Source organism: Erpetoichthys calabaricus, chromosome 5 (assembly GCF_900747795.2).
Source record: "Erpetoichthys calabaricus chromosome 5, fErpCal1.3, whole genome shotgun sequence".
NCBI classification, from domain to species: Eukaryota; Metazoa; Chordata; class Cladistia; order Polypteriformes; family Polypteridae; genus Erpetoichthys; species Erpetoichthys calabaricus.
The window spans coordinates 180,091,673-180,111,994 of NC_041398.2; the positions used below are offsets into that span (position 1 = coordinate 180,091,673).

Genomic DNA, 20,322 nt, shown 5'->3' on the forward strand with positions numbered 1-20,322 from the left:
CTATGCATCATATATTTTACTTTAAATTTTAGTCTAGTGGTCCACTTTGGAGATTGGAGTGCATCTGTTTTAGTTTACGATATTAAGGTGCCACCTCCACCTGAGTTTGTGGGATTGGGGACTGTCACTGTTCTAAATCAGGCCACATTTATTTTAGTATATTGTATCGAGGAGTCAGAGTACTGTTGAGATCGGAGCACGTTGACGTTAGTATATGAAATCAAAGACCCCTTCAGGCCCTGATCTCCTCTGTCCTTCCTGTGCAGAACACTTCACCTTCTTCACTCCTTCCATCCTAGTGCTCTGTTCTTCCAGAGGCCTTCATTTGCATACACAACAAGCCCTACTACTTGTACGATCTCTTCTTAGCGCTGTGCTGAGAAAAGGACACGGTGGTTAGAATAGCACCCTCACTGTATTATTATTAAAAATAACAAGAACTGAAAAAGCTTTGTTTTTTCTGTAACTTAACCAAATCTCCATCAAATCCGGCATTTTTGAAATTTTAAGGTGTTTAGTTTTTCTGTTATTCAGGTGGGGGTTCACCCCTAAATATTGCCATATCAAAATGTTCCTTCTTAGCGAATACCTACTGACCTAGATGTACTATCCTGCCAAATTTGTTTTTTTACCTTAACAGGAAATAAGTGTTTTTATTGATGGGTGAATGAATGATTCAGACAATTTTCCATTATATATATTGTTAGTACTATGTTGGATGGACTGCTGTCCCGACCAGGTTGGAGGCAGGTTCCTTGCCAGGGCGGGAAGCCATAATGGAAGGACTAGGATGGTCTCTGGTGTCCCAACGAGGATGAGTGCCAATTCCTTGACAGGACAGTAGGCCCGCTTGGAAGAACAGAAGGTGGCCGCTTTTGGGTGTTATGTCTTCTCTTTGTGCAAACGATGGCAGCATCTCACTGGTGATACTCTCATATGTATACCTGCAGGGCATGCTGGGAATTGCAGTCCCTGTTGGGGATATTGAGGACCATCAGGGGGAGCTGCAGGATATTGTTATAACTTCTTTGAAGGGCTTCAGCCTGCTTCCGACATAAAAGAATCCAAGTTTCTTGCATGAGTAGTCAGAGTGGGGAGAAGAGTGCATGAGCCTATGTGGGAGTTGTGGAGGGAGAGAAAAAGAGCATATTGTATTATACTATTGTGGAAAAGGATTTGGAGGTCTACGAAGATACTGTAAAGTAAGGATATCTTCTGCTTGAATCCAGGATAGTGACGTGTAGTTGTGTCTTAGGTTTTAGAGGCTCAGTGGTTCCCCCTGCTGTTCACAATATATAGATTGCTACATTGCTGTTACATAAAGAAGCTACTGCACATACAGAACATGATAAGAAATGACACATACAGTGTAAAATACAGTATCAACTGAAGGGTGCAGGGAAATCATTATTAATCCATCCACTCTCAAAAAATTAAAATTAGTGCTTTCACCATGAAAATACCTGAAGTGGTCACCTTTTATTTTAGTGAATACACTTGTTTCCCATCTAATTTGGCAAATAGATAATCAGTTGCAGAATATCTCGTTCTTTTATTTATAATTGCTGTGACTTAGGAAAAATATGTTTATTCACTGTTAATTAAAGGAAAACACATTAAATAGACAACTGCAATATATAATACAGTATTATCTGTATTGTAAGAAAAATATAAATTTTAATCTCAAAATTTCAGTATAACATCTGATACTTATGTAGACTTGTTACATTTTAATAATTACAAAGACATTTCAGAAATTACAGATTTCTATTTACAAAAACTTTGACAAGAATAAATTAATCAACAAAATAAATAATATCAACGTTCATACTTACAACCATTTGAACCTCTTTGTCAATAGTTAACATACTGTTTCACTTTAATGATTGCTCCAAGTAAACTTTTGTTAATCTTGCATTTTTGTTTTTGTTTTGTTAATGTTGAATGTTTTGCATATACAGTATCAGACACCAGTGCACAATTAAGCTTTAGTTCCTGCCTTGCAAATAATTCCATCCAGACAGACTACAAGTGTCGAGTGAGTTTAGTGGATGGGTGCATATGTCCAGTCACTCAGTGGAGTAAAAACATTGAAAATGTTGCAGAAACAAGAGAATGTCCAAAAACATAAAACATTTAGAAAGCTGTTATGTTACAGGACATTAAAAATGAAGTTTTCGGTGGCAAACAGAAATGTAGATTGTGGTATTTTATTTACTGTAACCTGACACATTTGTGAAGTAATTTGTGATTGATTAAACAATTATTTAATTCTCTGATACTGAAATACATGCTTTTCTGTAGTAGTACTGTCAGTTTTTTTAATATAGTCCTTTCATTAAAGCATATTATAAAAATATTAAAACACAACTAACAGATAAACAGATTACGTTTAGAAAAAAAATAGGAACTGCAATTTAACAAACACAAAACGTTACCTTAAAACCTACAACTAAGATACTGATTATATTCTGTGGTTTAGTAATTTTTGTCTTCTAATGTATGAGTAACGATTCCTTAGAATATGTTCTAGTAAGGAACATTCATACTTATAATACACTTTTTTCTTCCAAATCTATATTACATTTGCTTTGATTCATGGCTGGCTGATTCTGAAACTGCACATTCTTGTAGTTGGCATACTAAACTTCATATTCTGACATTTGTAAAGGTTTCCTAAAGACCCAATATGTCAGTATTTAATAATCCTGCTGCTTACATAATAGTTTTTTTTTTATAATGGTCAATCATTGTACTCTATAACTGAGCATATACGCACAGAAAGAAGAGCAGAGTGAATAGTGCCCTTTTTATTTTACATTAGCTTTTTTTCAGTATTTTAATTTAATTACATTTTTTTCCCTCAGCAAAGATAATCAAACCCTAATAATGACAATCTGAAAATTCAAGAATAATCCAAATAAACTTTTATAAGTGAAAAATCTTAATAAAAAATAAATATATTTTGTGTTTTTACAAAAACAAACAAAACTGTAACTAAAGACTAAGAAAAATGTGTTATACTTTGTGCTCTCTAGTGTGTTGTCTTATATGCTTTCACTGTCTTCAAATTTCTTAACGTAAATTACTCTTCGTTTAAATCTGATTGTTTAAAGTTTAATTTCAAGTGAGACCTTGACACTTCTAACAGGCAAAACAATCTAATCGCCCATTGCTTTTTGTCAGTTCATCATTTAATTTCTTATTATATGTTAAACATATTACCCTTTACTACAGTATATCCTCTTGTTTGATTTTTGTAATAATTTTTAATAATGATTCTACGAATGTAAAATTTTAAAGGTCAAGTGATATATTGCTTTATATAAGATTTTTGTTAAAGAAGGATCAATGTATTGTTACTGAAAGTGTTAGTGGAGTTGTAAGACTAGTATTTGCATTCATACACCGTATACTATTCATATGATATAACTTTACATTTCATCTACCATAAGATTTTATGCTGAATATTTTAACATGTTAATATTTTCATCCATTCAGATCTGTTACATTCTGGGTTGTGTGGTGTCAGACCTAATCCAAACATGAGGTGTGGTAGCCTACCTGAACATTCTGAATGTTATGGAATTTCATTATAGTATGTATATACAGTATACTTAATTCAAGAAGACACTGTATGGCACCAATTAATTATTTTCTGTTATATGATACTAGCTGTGTAAGCCAATGCTGTAAAACGCTCGGGGTCCTAAAAACTATTGAAATTGTCAGAAAAAAAATTGAAATGTAGAGATGTCAGGTAATTGAAAGGAACTACTCTGGGCATCTCTCTCCTAGGAGGATTCGTTTTGCCGACATGTACGCCTCACATGTATATTAGCGGCGGTAGGAAAAGTAAAAGGGATACCTTTTTGCTGATGTTAGTGGCTAAGCGACTTTGTCTTTCTTCTGAGGTTTCGTTATGCTGATGTGCTGACCTCGCTTGTGTTATTAGCGGTTAAGCAAGTTTTCTGCTTCATTGGAGGCAGAGCCCTTACCAGGCCGGACAGACACACACTTCCATGCATAGACGTTTATATACAACATTATTTTAACCTTGAACATCTAAACATGCAAAGCATTCTATATATAATCAATTACATTTTCTGAATAGGTTGCAATAATTGTATTCTGCACTGTAAATCAGATGACATGTATATAAAAATAAATATATATAAAACATACTGCATACAATGTGTATGTACTGTATATGTCATTTACTGTGTACAATATTTACTGTATATATATACATACATAATATACATGTGTGTTATATACTGTATATATTGTGTGTGTGTATACATATATATATGTGTACATACACTTTTTATTTTAGATTTTATTAGCTGTGTTTAATTTTATTGTCAAAAATAATAACCCATATTTTTATCTTTTTTTATATGAATTACCATAGAACTGGTGCTGGAAAACTAACTTCACAAGCATCAGTAAACTTTAGACATTTATCTGTACCAATTTGTATTGCTTTATATCCATCCATCCTCCAACCTGCTATATCCTAACACAGGGTCATGGGGGTCTGCTAGAGTCAATCCCAGCCAACACAGGGCGCATGGCAGGAACAAATCCTGGGCAGGGCGCCAGCCCACTGCATGGCACACACACACACACCCACACACCAAGCATACACTAGGGACAATTTAGGATCGCCAATGCACCTAACCTGCATGTCTTTGGACTGTGGGAGGAAATTATATTTTAAATGAATGATGGCCTGAATCTTAATAATAATTATAATAGTAATGATCAGTAAAATATAACTTTTCATATTCAGGTTGTCAAAAGTATAGGAATATTGAGTATTATTAAATATTAAGTATTGATTTTTAACATTTTAAAATGACTTCAATACTCATTTTTCATGGTATCGATTCTACAGCCTACATTATGAATGCACTTCCAGTTCCCCATGGCTTGACTTCTTGTTCTATTTCCATCCACACACAGGTGTTAATAAAATGGCAATTTCAGCAGCACCAGAGCTTTCATCAGCACACTTAACTGATGAAGAAGGAAGCTGGAGTGGCGTCTGGAAATACTCTGGCTTTGTGGCAAATGGGGACAGAAAACCGCAAGATACATGCAGGCGTGTAAGCAAGATTTGCAAGCATAAAAAAGTTTGAGTGGCACATTGTTTCTAAATTATGGAAACAGTAATTAATAAGTGTAAATGTAAGGGATGTTTTTTTTTTCTTCAGGTTAAACATTTTTTGTACTCAGTTAAATGTTTAACGCATCAAGACAAGGGTCTGCAGTAATTTTACCTGCGGGTCAGGTTTATCCTGTGCTGTAGCTTCAGGGTTAAGCTGGGCAACAGAGGCTCTGTTGCTCCCTCAATTTTTAAAATTTTGTCACAAAAAATGCTGCCGTAGCGTGTTACTTTATTATGCATGATCTTAAAATTATATTTAATCACTTTTACTATATAATGTAAAGTTCCATAATATACTTGCATAATATATTGTATTGGATATTGAAAATGGAATCGAATCTCAGTACTTATATCGACAACCCTATCTCATATTGTACTACTATATAATTAAATAAGAATTTGTCACAATGTATAATTTTCTTCACATAAATAATTTTATTTAAAAAAACCTTTCTGGATTTTTTTTTATTTTAATTACATTTTCTAAAATACATTAGAGAAATAAAGCATTGTGCTCATTTCTTGATTCATAAAAAATCAAACAAATATTTATCTATTTGTTCATAGATATGACAAAAAGGTCAGATTGGATAAATGGGTTAGAAAAATGATAGATCAATTATTCTCTTCTTTTCATGATCTGCACTACTATAGCACCACTTAAAAGCAGACTAGCAGAACCTTTTCAGTGGTTCAAAGTCTATAAATACATGTAATGACAAGTAGAGTAAAGTGCATAGTCCACAGTCAATATTCTCAGTGTACATTGTATGTTTTCTGCAAAGGATTCTTACACAATGTAAATGGTCACCAAAGTTTTCCATGAGGGACTGAGTTACAAGTTTGATAAAATCATAGTTCTATAATTAATAACAACACCTTTGTTATTACTATTATTATACCAATGTCTGATTTAGTACTTTGTTATTTTGTTGACAGTATACAATATGGAAATATTTTAACTTGATATTCCCCATTAAGACATGATGCTTTTCCCTTCCCATTTATTGACTTAAGTCTCAAGTACGTTCTTTCTACCCTTGAGATAATTCAGCGCAACAAAGTCTCAAACTATAAATTAGTTTATCTGAAATGGAAGTGGCTTCATATTACAATACCAGTCAGTCAAATTAACATCTGTTTAAACTTGCCACAGGAAAGCGCACACCTTTAAAATATAAAGCAGGTTATTTTTGTGTGGCTCTTTTTTGTCCTATCTGGCTCAGCCTAGTTCCATTTAATTTTCTGAAAGTAATGTTATGTCATACCTAATTCATACCTTATAAACACAATTGTATGCAAAATGTTAAATGTTGGTAATATCACATTGTACATTATACAATTTAGAGCATACACTTTCATTTTGTTTATTAACATGGTGAAAAAATGAAAATTAGTTGTATTGCCAATGCAAGGACAATTGTTATTACATAGACTTGTAATTTAGAATATTTGTGAGTCTTATGGCATCCATTAGTTAGTATTTGTAGACTTGTATAATTATAAAAACAGATTATAGGAGTCCATGCTAGAGTCGCTTTGCAAGGAGCCCTCTAAGGTGGAAATTCCTTGAGTAGCTTTTAACCGTTATCAGAATAACCCAAACACTCTATAAACCTAGCAGCATTTTAAGAACTATGTGCAATATTTATATGCCATAAATCTTACTTTAAGTGTCCATAATATACATTTTATACACATTATAGACATGTCAATAATGAGTGAGTGTCTACATCATTTTCCCATAACAGGATGAAAACACTTCAGATACACACATGCTTCTGTTAGCACTTCAGATACACACATGCTTCTGTTAGCTGATTCATTCTTGGTGAGAAGTGCAACATCCATTTTTTTCTAGATGAGTCATCACCTCGGTTTATTGAAGGTAAAGGGCACTTTCAGGCACAGTTTATCATGGCTTGGGAGCACATTGGCATGGTAGTATTCAACAAGTTCAGTTAATGAGTGAAATATTTTATCTGCTTCCAAGAAAAACTGGTAATCCTGAAGAAAAGAACACCATTAGCCATTAGAATATTGAAGAATCCTTGTTCAACATTTTTTGAGGAAAAAATGTAGCTAAAGACAGTTTTTACATAATTCCCTGAACAAACAATTCAATACATTTACTTCTTAGCAATACATGAAAATCAGTCCAGCCCCAACTATAATTTCAGTTACATTCAGTGCAGGGAAAAGAAACAGAATCAAATTCTAAGCAAGGACACAAACCATTCCAAAATGTCAACTAGGATTAGAAATGAGTATATTAGAGGGTCAGCTCAGGTTGGACGGTTGGGAGACAAAGTCAGAGAGGCGAGATTATGTTAGTTTGGACATATGCAGAGGAGAGATGCTGAGTATATTGGGAGAAGGATGTTAAGGCAAGAGGAAAAGAGGAAGGCCTAAGAGAAGGTTTATGGATGTGGTGAGAGAGGACATGCAGGTGATGGGTGTAACAGAACAAGATGCAGAGGACAGAAAGATATGAAAGAAGATGATCCGCTGTGGCAACCCCTAATGGGAGCAGCTGAAAGAAGAAGAAGAAGATGAGCGGACATCAAGATAGCAGAAGAAAACTCTGCATCCTTTTTCAACTTATTAGTGTCTAATAAATACTACTGTCTATAGCACAGGTCTTGTATAATACATTTTTCTACACAAGAGGTCTTGTATAATAAATACATTTTTCTACACATGAGGTCTTGTTTAATAAATTTTTAAGATAAATCACTGAAAGTCATCTCAAACCTTTCTATAGTATCACAGGGTGTTTAAGTTTTGTTACATGCGTATTATTTTCAAGCTGAGTTAGTAAAAAAATATTTTCTTCAAAGCCTCATGCCCATTATGGTTTTTTAGAAAGGAGATTGCGGAATAATACCTTATAAGTATTATGGGTTTTTACTTTAAAATTAATTTATTATCAGAGTAATATTTGGATAGATTTTGTTACTTGACTATAGTTGAATATTTCAATACTTTGTTCTGAAAATGGTAGCAGGCTGGACATATTAGGAAGATAAAAATGGTAAGGTGTGCTAGTCCTGTACTTGCAACTAAGTAATTTGGAGAGGTATTTAGAAGAATTCATAAGACCATACCATTGTCATTTTAATACGTTTAGTCTATACTGAAACTAAATTTAAATTTTAGGTACTGGTTTGCTAGATTTATGCTTTACTTGTTTACTTTCAATTTTCACATTATGTTAGCTGAAGTACTTATTTTTGATGATATGAAACTCTTTCTCCTGAATTTTATTTAGTTCAGTGTTTGATCTTTGCTGCTCAACTATATTCTGTTTTAAATTAATTTTACCCGAATACAGGCTCCCCTGGTGAAGGATCAGACATTAATTCTAAGTCTAATTTTGGTGACTATACGTTTTTTGTTTGTAGCTGATTTTCATTCATTTTCACAAGATAAAGGGTACAAGTGTGGCAGAGTAGTCTGTGCTGCTTTCTCACAGCAACACAGTCCTAGGTGTAAGATATGGAAACTAAGTTGCCTATTTAACCACCATGATAAAGAAAAGGGTATGATACAGGATATGAGTTTGACCTTCCACTAGGAAATGACTCGAGAAAATAATTTCAGTACTTTCCTCACTAGGAAAATGCTTTTTTCTTCTATGAGGAAGAACATGTGATTACTGGAGACCTGAGTGAAATGTCATTAAAACAAATGTACTCTCCTATGAGCTTCATTCTGTTGTCAGTAAATGACAGCGAAACTTAATTAAAAGTAGGCTAAATAGTTCCTGTCTTTAATGTCATTTGCCTTTGTTTTAATATCTGATTTCTGGCCACTAGAAAGGAAAACAGTCCATCGTTTTTAATATGGCTGCAATACCGGTATTAAAGAATACTTTTCCAGGGTGTATGGACTCCCTGTTAGCCACAGCATTTGTCAGCAATGTCAGAGTAATCTCGCCATTAACATTATTTTTTTACTTTTATTTTATACTGTACATCTAAGTCGTCAAGTCTAAACAAGTAATAGTTTCACAGTACTATGTACATCTGTAACAGAAAACTAAATAAATAAATGTTAAATTCAGACTGACCTTTTCATATATTCTGTAATTCCTTCCTTTGTTTAAACTTCCATCCCACACAACCAAAACCTTTGTATAAGAAAGAATAAGATGATGTACAATTTTAATAAATAAGATGTTGCATATGTTATCCTAAATTTATTGATAAACAAGACAGAACAAAATGCTTCAAATTAAGCAACCCACGTATAACCAAGATGTAATTACTAATCAGGTTTAGATTAGGTTGGGAACTCAGAGGCAATCTACATGAAAATAATTCACTTTTGTAACTAAGTGCAAACTAGTGAATTGGGATCCAAGAAACAGTCATTTACAGTAGTGATGAACAACTAGGAAAATTAACTGAGTTTTTAATATTGCTGTTTTAATCTTATTTTTATATTGACAAGAGTGAAAAGGGAGTTAGGTTCAATGATTATATATACTCTATTTGAAAAGTTTACCTTTGTTGTCTTTGTAGATGAATTCCTAATGCAATAAAGTCCATTCTGAGGAATACCTCTTATGCTGTTGTCTTTAAAAATCCTATTTGAAAAGGCAGGATTTAATGAGACAGATTTACTAGTCTTAATCTTAATTATTAAAGCATAATTTTAGTTATTTTTATAACTACAGAAGGTAGTATTGAAGAGGAATTTAGTTTCCTTTGCTCTCATTTTTTTTACTTAATATTAATATACCAAACCATTTAGTTCATGTAGCATTTTTAAACATTCTAACATAAATACATTCAAATAAAAATACTAAATTAATATCAAAAAGAATAGCCACAAAATATGTAATGCATGGGTGGTTGTCCGCATTTTTTAAGATGAACAATTTAAATGTAGCATTTCTTGTGGATGTAGATCTCATGATGCTTAACTTTTAAAAAATTGTTTTAACTACACAAGCTGGAGATGCTAACAAACTCTTCTTACATTTTCTATTATTGATATAGTTAATCATCAAAACTTGTGAAGGCACTTCCTGCAGATACTGGAATCATTGCTTGGAATTTAATAATTCATACATTAACATGCACATATTCCAAGTTAAAATGTTAAATAAATTACATTATGTATATTTAAAAAAATAAGTGTATTAAAAATTAGATCAATAGTAAATGACAGACTAGTAACCTACAGAAAATTTTAAACTGGGTTTTCCATTTTCTACACCTTCTCATCATGTTCAGGACTGGCATCTGCTGTATTGTAGTAGTAAGAGGCAAAAAGGAGGTTACGCTTTAATGCACACAGCAGCATTCAGCATTCAGACCGGATCAACTTATTGTAATAAACTGTCTCCATGTCTTTGGATGGTGAAGGAAACTAAAGTCCCTGAAGAAAACCCACATACATTCAATGGAGGCATGTAAACATCACAAAAGAAGATAAAAATAAACTCTAAAAAAAAAAAAAATTCTGCCTAACAACAGTGGACTAATATGCATGAAAAATAAAAACTAGCATACAGAACAAAAGACTAAAAAATTAGTTTAAAACAAAAGCAAAGGAATGTGGGTGTTACTAGTTGAAGTCAATTTCCTGCAGTACCTCCAACAAAGCATCACATAACTACTTCTCCATTAAAACACTGTTCAGCGTAGGTTGTGAAGTGAACTTCTATTGGCCATGCAACATCACACAATAAACGAGAAGATTATGGAGTTAGATTTCTGACAAAAGTCTGTGTATGAAGAACAGGCATTTTATAAGTGCAAGTTACATTTACATTTTAAGTCAGTCAGTCATTCTCCAACCTGCTATATCCTAACACAGGGGTCACGGGGGACTGCTGGAGCCAATCCCAGCCAGCACAAGGGCGCAAGGCAGGAACAAACCCCGGGCAGGGCACCGGCCCACCGCAGGGCATACACACACACCAGGGATAATTTAGAATGGCCAATGCACCTAACCTGCATGTCTTTGGACTGTGGGAAGGAAACCCACGTAGACATGGGGAGAACATGCAAACTCCACGCAGGGAGGACCCGGGAAGTGAACCCAGGTCTCCTTACTGTGAGGCAGCAGCACTACCACTGTGCCACCATGCCGCCCCATTTACATTTTAAGATCTCCTTAATATATTGTCATGCTATTAAACTGCCCTTAACTAAAAGTAAAGGCTCTCATTTCGTGTAAGATGGAATTGGTTCTGGGACTGTGTTGTTTGAGAATGTTTTTTCTTACACTGACGTCTATCTGTGTGTAAATGTTGTTTTTAGAGTTACACAGTTTATATTTTTTTTAATTTACCTTGTGTTGTCTATTGTTTAGTAAGTTTAATCTATAAGTTCTCAAGAAGTGATGATAAAATGATAGTGTATCAATCATACAATTATTTTAGCTTTCTGGAAACAATTATGCATTTTTAAGAGAAACAAGTTAAGTAGCATAGCAAAAGATGTATGTGATTTAAAATATATTAATATTTATGAGAGATATGAGAGGTAAAAGAAAGGTAAAAAATTAATAAGAAAACAAAAGGAAATGTAATGATTGAGGAGGGATCAAGAGAGCATCCTAACTGTCAGAAGAAATCCTTAAGAACTATGAAGCAGGTTGCATTGAGATTCTGTTGGTTAGAGAAGAGGGCAGGAAGAGCATTTTCCTAACTGATTGGCACTTTAAATGAGTTTACTACTTATTAGTATTTAGTGTTTTCAAGTACTTTTCTGATAACATGCATATGAGTAAAAGAAAAATGAATTTGAGACTAGAGAGGTTTTACAAATGGGGATATTTACAACTGTTGAGAAGGCCATCAAACTGGAATAAACTTGACAAAACGTTGTAGTAGAGAGCTCCAAAAAACACAAAAGGATTTTTTTTTTATTTAATGGTTGTACATGATACTTTGCACAGGTCTGCCTGCTGAAATATACTTTTTAATTAGACACCGCATGTCAAATTACAAGTAAAAAGAATTATATTTCAGAAATACCTATCTCAGATTTTAAAACCATCAGTTGTTACCTTTCAATCTCACTTGTTTCTGTTGTTCCAAAAAATACAGAGTCTGGTAACTGCACCTGTAAAGTAAAATTCAAAGGCATTCATTAGGTGTTTTGCATGCCTGCCGACATAAAAACATTCCTAATAAATTTAATCCATTGGTTACACTGAAATGCTTGTATAGTATATTATTATGTGCAGAACATTATATGTCCTAGATCAGAGTAAGTACATTTTTAAATAGACCTTAGCTTTTTAGCTAACACTCATATCCATTTTGAAAAGACTAACATCATAGGAAACATTCTTTAATCCACACTTGGGACACAGTAATGCTAAAATGGCAAATGTCCTTTATTTTGTAATATTGATATGCAATCACTACATAGCAAGCTTGCTAATTTCTCTAAATATTTTATGCATATTTTGATATCATTTTTAAGTTATTCAATTATATAAAAATTCAAAGCAGTAATCATAAGGCTGAAGGTATATGAATAATGAAGCAATTAACAATGTTGTAATTTATAGTGTTTTACTATTGCAAGGTTTATCAACTTTACAAGGTCAATTTTATTACTTAGGTATTTGCACTTTTGTGAAACACTATTTAAGACGAAGACTCTTCTAGCTAATCTGATTTATTCCTAACACAGAAGATGGTGATATTGTTGTATAGGACTCCCTGTTTTTCTTTTGCTGCATTAATTCTGTTTTCTTTTGCTGCATTAATTCTGTTAGCTGCATCTCAACTTAAAGAATCCACAAGAACCAAGAAAATACTCTATTTGAATTTTTTACTTAATATTATATTTGTATTTTTGTCTCACTTTTTCATAGTCTTCATCAGAACTGTTATTTTTATCCTCTTGTGGAGATGCATCTGTTAAGGAACGAAAGCTTTGTCCTTCTGGTGAAGATCTCCTGTAAAGAATGTTGACACTTAAGAGTTTTGCAATATAATGCAAACTACTGGAAAAATACACTTTTCAAAAATGAAAATCAAGCACTTGCTGCATTTATGACTCAGAAAATAAATTGGGCCCTACATCCAAGCTTCTGAGGTGCTGGCTAAAATGTTAAGATTTTATTTTTTATACTATTGATCAGCCTAACTATCAAAAAAATACTTACTGTAAGCCTGCGTTTGGAGTTTTTAGTTTTGGCTTTGCAGGAATTAGGGGCGGCTTGTACAATCCTGGTTTCTTAACGTGTCCAACATCTTGCTTTTCAGAGTCAGTAGATTGCATTAGGAAGGCAGGTTTGGGTCCTATTGGGAGTTGGGGCTTCTTTTCTAAAGGGTTTTTAGCAAGTTTTTTTTCAAGCTCTTTGGTCAATGGTAAAGTAACAGAAGATTGCTTGCTGTCCATGCCACCTTTTCTTTCAAAGTTACTACTGGCTGGTAGAGTGGTTACAGACAACTTGCTGACTTGACGGCTTTTTTTTTCTGGAAGAATGGAAACATCTTTATTTGGCAGATCAATAGGTGGCTTTAGCAAGTGTGGAGCAAATGGAAGTGATGGTGGTGGACCTTTAGAGGGTAAAGAGAATGGTGGAAATGGAATTGACTCCCTCTTTAAAACTGTGCTGGAAACATGTGGAACATTTGAAGAAATTTGAAGAGCTGCTGCTTCATGATGCAAATGACGTTGCTTATGGAGAGGAACAGGTGGTGGTGGATACTGAGGAGGAGGTACAGTTGACCGTGGTAAATCTGTAAGCACCATATAATATATCACATATAAATTCAACATGAAATAACTGTGATGTCATTTTTAATCTAATGATTTTAATATACAGTACAGCTTAAACAAGAAAGCAAGGCCCAAAAGGTCCAATGAATTATAATACATCTTTTCTAAAGTTTCTTGTTATTAGAATTTTATAGATTTCATAATGCATACAGGCACATACCATGGCTTTTATCAGGTGTCAAATAGTCTTCCTCTTCATCTTCCTCATCCCCATAATCTCAAGAAACAAATAAATATATATATTTAAAGATCTCATGAAATAAAGGATAAGGAAAGAAAATTACTCTCAGTTATAGTACACGATATTCAGTCCACAGCAGTGAAGTTTTGTTAATTAAAAGAAGTACTAAGTTCCTTTCACCGGCTTCACATCCATCAGTTGTTGATTAATGAGGATGTTGGTGGGAAGATGGTTATGGACAGCATAAGCTCATTAAATTGATTTTCAATATTTATAACTCTACAGACACCCCCTAAACAAGTAAAAATAATACAAGTAACATTAATGCACAAAACCTCAATTACTGTAAACTGCTTGATAGATGACCAGAGTCTAAATAAATGATTGGTTCCCTTTATAAAAATGTTATTTAGACTGCATGATACACTCCTGTTAACATGGAGGGTAAAAAATAGTAAATACCCAAATATTAAAGGCAGGCTGGCAAGAGTGGGGATTTTTTTATTGGCCGGGCAGCAAAGCCTGCTTCACAAATTACCTTAAATAGATGAGAATACAATCCCTGACAGTACAGAAAAATGATTTATGTGTCTTACTCTCTGAAATACTATTACAAAGCAGATTGAATGTTTGCTGATAAAGGTGCCACACTTCTTTGAATAACAAACACACAAAAGTATAAAACACCTAAGAAACCTGATCTACTATTTGAAAAATACAATCTCAATTATTAGTTGCCATGTATTATTTCTTATCTGTGGACTTAATGTATGACACACTGTATACATTGGTACAGACAGCACATCAAAAGTTGAAGTTTAGGCTGTAGATTTTTTAAATCCTACGGAATTAAAGTTATACAAGTATGTAATGAATATGTCTTTTTACTACTGCTCTGTGAATCAACCTGCATAAAATGAAATTACAAAATATTCTGTATGAAGCATTAAAAGAAAATACTTACCATGGTCTTCTACAGTTTCAGGGTTATATTTAATATCTATAGGGCGCTCTACGGAGCCATAAAAGCTTTCAGAGTCTGAACTGGAGTCACTGATGAAAAATAGTATTGAAGAAAATACAATGAACAGTTTTGTACAATAAATCTTGTACTGATTAAAATAATTTTCATTTTGAGTTTTTCATATGAAAGGTACATGTTGACAAAAAAAAACTGAATCATTGAAGACATATTTAACTCTAGAGTTAGAAATTTAATGACACCACAATACTTTGCATTTTTACTTATCCAGGTTGACTTTGCTCTGAAACAATAAACACTATACACCTTAAATGCTATCAACTTGTAAATGACATATTTAATACAAGACAGCTAATAATTGTCCAGTAACTAAACGAGCTCCACAGAAGTCCCCTTTCAGGCTAAAAATGTTTTGGACAATATTTTTTGGTAGTGCTTTTATCTCATTAAGGAAGTATTGGTCACATTGGTATGGAAAAAGCCGTATTTACTGGTAGACCTCACTATGTAAAGTTATATTACTAATTAAAACATTACTTTACTTAAACAAAAATAAAATTGGAAACAAAAACTATAGACTTCCAGGGGTTGGGACTTATCCTTGCAGAAACCTTAAAAGGTACAAACCAAGCCCAGAGGGATTACCAGCCCTTAACAGGGAACAACCGTGCACATATACATATGAAATAAACTTTCAAAAAATCCAAACTGACAGTTCCAATATTTGAATTAAGGAACTGTGAGGCAACAGTGTTAAGTAATGTATAACTGAAGTACTCTAAAATAATTTATGTAAACCAATACTAGTATATTACAAGAATGCTTAAGTCATTACCTGACAGGCTGAGAATCCCTTTTTTCATGGTAATAGTCAATTTCTTTTCTCAAACTTAACATCCACTTCTGCAAGGTAAACAAAGTATGTTTAAAGTTGCTAATTTCAAATCATATCTTTGAAGTAAAGAACTTTGTTCTAACATCATTTAGCACAAATCAAAATTACAAAGTCATCCATTCATTTTCTGAAGCTTTTTTCTTTCTTCACTGGGTTATTGGGAGCTACAATCTAAGCAAAGCAGCACTGAAAGCAAACCAGCAAGCAATTATTTATAGGGTGCCAGTGCATTTAATTTCAGGCCAATTAAATGCTTTCACAAGCTTCTTTTATGGCTGGCTTCTCCAGGTAGCCCCCCTACCTTTGGTAGTTCATGGCCACCTGAGAAACATGTCCCTCTCAGATCCTGACTTACATCAAATGAATACTCAACCCTAAAAGCAGAAATGCAAATCAATGTTCATTCTGTAAAGGGCACATTGCAAGGCTACTACATAACAGTCAGACCCACAAAATACTGTGCCTGCAGTCTTAACAGCACTTACAGAATTTCAAAAGATCTGTGGTCTCAGAATTAATTTGAATAAAAGTGCGCTCTTTCCAGTGAATTCTCAAGCATACAATATCATATTGGACACCTTCCCTTTTATCATTGCAGATCAGTTTAAATATCTAGGGGTAAATATCACAAGTAAACATAAAGCTCTTTATCAACAAAAGTTTGTCGTCTGTATGGAAAAAATTAAGCAAGACTTGCATAGATGGTCAACCCTCCATCTCATTCTAGCTGAAAGAATTAACGTTGTTAAGATGAATATTCTTCCTAAGCTTCTCTTTTTATTTCAAAACATTTCAATATACATCAATAAATTATTCTTTAAGCAATTAGATTCAACCATCACCTCATTTATTTGGAACCTAAAACATCCATGTATCCAAAGAGCGACTATACAAAGACCTAAGGCAGAAGGTGGCATGGCTCTACCTAACTTTCAGTTTTACTACTGGGCAGCAAACATACAAGCTATAAAAACCTGGACACAAATAGATGAACATACACAGGCTTGGTGCGCAATAGAAATAAAATCCTGTAGTACTTCTCTATATTCCCTGCGTTGTGCCCCAATAAATGCAAGTTATCGCCAAAATTCTAATAACCCAATTGTTATTCACTCACTCAGAATATGGAACCAATGTAAAAAGCATTTTAAGATGGAGAATCTTTTATCTGTGGCACCTCTGCATGAGAACAACCTTTTTCAATCCTCGCAAACATATGCAGTTTTTAATATCTGGAAAACATTTGGGATTAAATTGCTTAGTGATCTTTATACAGACAACATCTTTGCATCCTATGAACAATTACATTCCAAATTTAATTTTCCAGCAACACATTTCTTTCACTATCTTCAAATTAGAAACTTTGTCAAACAGAACCTGCCCGATTTTCCCCATCTCCCATCTTCCTCTATGCTGGAAAAAATATTGCTCAGTCTTGAGGACTCAGACAGCATTTCTGCAATATATAAAAATATTTTACAGTCCCTCCCTTTCAATTATCCAAGAGGACAGTGGGAAAAGGATCTCTCACTCAACATATCAGAAAAGGACTGGAAGGTAGAAATGCAGAGAATTCATTCAAGCTCCATATGTGCAAAGCATTCAATTATTCAGCTCAAAATTATATATTGAGCACATCTATCTTGCTTGAAATTGTCCAAAATGTTTCCAGGGCAAGATCTAAACTGCGAACACTGCTGTCAAGTTCCAGCCTCATTGGGTCACATGTTTTGGGCCTGCACCAAATTAACATCATTCGGGACAAAAATGTTTAAGTGCCTTTCAGACAGCCTTGGTGTCATAATCCCTCCTAATCCAATAACAGCTGTGTTTGGTGTTCTTCTAGTTGGTCTTAAAGTGGAGAAGGACAAACAAACTGTAATTGCCTTCACTACACTATTGGCACGCAAACGTATTTTGCTAAACTGGAAGAATCCTAACTCTCCTCTTTTAAGTCAGTGGGTAACTGATGTTTTATATTATTTGAAATTGGAAAATATCAGATTCTCACTTAGAAAATCTGTGCAGAACTTTTTCAAAACCTGGCAGGATCTAATCTATATATATAATTCTCTAAGCCGCCGCCAGAGCGGCACAACACCCATGAAAGCACGCAGGAAGGAGCCATATATAGATTCTCTAAGCCGCCACCAGAGCGGGCAAGACACCTATGAAAGCACGCAGGAATGAGCCACGGCCACCAACTCTTAGACCACTGGGTACGACGAAAACTCGCAGAGCCACGCCCACCAACTCGGACGCGACGCCTCGGAAAACATGCCGTCATTTCTGTTTGTCTGTGCTACAGTCCACATGCAGCTCTGAGCCACGTTGACTTTTCATTAGTCAACCTCAGTGGAACCTTGGTTCACACAGAGGCAGCGCCAGAGAGAGACAGAGGCACACACAGGCAGCGCGAGAGAGAGAGCCGCGCGCACACACAGGCAGCGCCACAGAGAGACAGACGCACACACACAGGCAGCGCAAGAGAGAGAGCCGCGCACACACACAGGCAGTGCCACAGAGAGACAGACGCCCACACACAAGCAGCGCAAGAGAGACAGCTGCGCAATCCTTTAAAACTGAGGTTAAAACACAATGAAGGAAGCAGTCTTTAAAAACCAATAATCCCTGTGCCTCTTTTTCATTAGCGTCTCACCTGCTTCACCGATGTAGGCCCTGCAACAGTCGAGATGCTCTCTCAGCAGCTGACCTTCTCTGTGCCTGACTCCACTACTGTCAGTCGCCTGATTAAAAATGGCCTTTTGAAGGGGAGCTATGGACCCGCTATACCACAGGAACACATTGCCTTCAAGCCTGCTCTCGCTCACTATAACGTACCAGCTTTCTCTCTCTCCTCACTCGCTCTCACACTGCACAGGGGAGAAATGCCCGCAGCACGACTCCACGAGGAAACCGTTTCAGCCACACTTCCACGCCCCTCCCTAAAGCTGTGAGTGCGATGATTATTTATTTAAAAATGGCCTTTGAAGGGGAGCTGTGGACCTGCTATACCACAGGATCACCTGTGTAATTGCCTTCACATTGTTTTCCTTTTATTTATGATCCCGTCGAGCAGATCAGACACCCAAGCAAACAACACTGAATAATCAATAGCTGCAACCACTTTGCCCGCCCCAACTCCTCACCTGAGTCGGTTTCGTCTGTGTTCAGCAGTGTTTCCCAAACTTGGTCCTGGTGAACCCCTGTGGATGCAGGGTTTTGTTCCAACCAGATTCCTAATCATTAATGCCGGTGAAACTCATCAGGGATAACTTGGTTTTTCAAACGCAGCCGTGTAGCAGATTAGTGTAGCAGGAAGTAATAATCCCGAGATGAATGCACTGAGTGAAAAGCCAATGTACAGTGGAACCTCGGTTCATGAACATCTCGGTACACGTACAACTCGGTTTACGGCCAAAACGTTCGCCAAACTTTTGCCTCGGTTCACGACCACACACTTGGTATACGAACAAGCCAGTTTCCCTTTCGGTTTGTGCGCGCCGATGATTTCCGCACCTGTTGCATTGTTCTCGGTCAGACGTGTGTGCTTGCACGTGCGTGCATGCTTTCGCTGTGAACTCTTTGTGCTCTATTTCATTTCCCTTCCGGTTCGTGCGCGCCGATTACTGTATTTAAGCACGTGTTCAGCCTCTCCCTGTTCATTGTTCTCAGTCAGACATGCGTGCTTTACCTGTGAACTCTTTGTGCTCTACAGTATTTCGTGTGCTTTTGCAGTTAACCATGGCTTCTAAGCAAGTGAAGAGTGGTGAGAAGAAAGTGTTGCAATGTTACTTTTCTCTTTTTTTCAAATGTTTATTTTTTTCCATGTGCTTAAAACTCATTTAAAAAGAGTGTTTACAGCGATCCGGCTGTAATGCTATTAGCGTGAACTCCTGCAATGTTACTGTATTGGTTGGCTTTTAAATAAAGTTCGGATTTGTTCAAATGTTCCTTTTTTTCCCCCCTGTGCTTAAAACTCATTTAAAAAAAAAAAGTGTTTATACAACGATCGGATTGTAAGGCTATAGCGCGAACTGCTGCAATGTTACAAAGAGAGAGAGAGAGAGGGCTCGCGTGCTTCTGAGAGAGAGAGAGCCTGCGCGTGCATCTGAGCAGGGAGCCTGGGTGTTTGTGTCAGTGTTATTCAATGTTTTTACATTAGTTTACTATTACACTGTGCATTCTGTGGTGTAATTAACTATATTTATGCTTAAAAATCTTTAAAAAAAATATATTTACATACAGTTTGTACGGTCTGGAACGGATTAATTGTATTTACATACAATCCTATGGGGGAAATTGCTTCGGTTCACGACCAAATCGGTTTAC

General features: G+C 35.2%; 1 protein-coding gene across 2 annotated transcripts in view; it reads right to left on the reverse strand.

Annotated features, from left to right (window-relative positions):
- Positions 1-4,940: 4,940 nt before the first annotated feature.
- The window catches only part of sh3bp2 (SH3-domain binding protein 2), a 111,034-nt gene continuing 95,652 nt past the window's right edge, over positions 4,941-20,322 (reverse strand). For both annotated transcript variants that reach the window (XM_028802269.2, XM_028802268.2), the window contains 9 exons: positions 15,931-15,998; positions 15,078-15,166; positions 14,093-14,149; positions 13,313-13,892; positions 13,009-13,102; positions 12,200-12,255; positions 9,683-9,764; positions 9,246-9,305; positions 4,941-7,180 (listed from right to left, as the gene is read on the reverse strand). In XM_028802269.2, the coding sequence (XP_028658102.2) occupies positions 7,043-7,180; positions 9,246-9,305; positions 9,683-9,764; positions 12,200-12,255; positions 13,009-13,102; positions 13,313-13,892; positions 14,093-14,149; positions 15,078-15,166; positions 15,931-15,998 (1,224 nt within the window). In that variant the 3' untranslated portion in view covers positions 4,941-7,042. The remainder of the gene's footprint in view (positions 7,181-9,245; positions 9,306-9,682; positions 9,765-12,199; positions 12,256-13,008; positions 13,103-13,312; positions 13,893-14,092; positions 14,150-15,077; positions 15,167-15,930; positions 15,999-20,322) is intronic.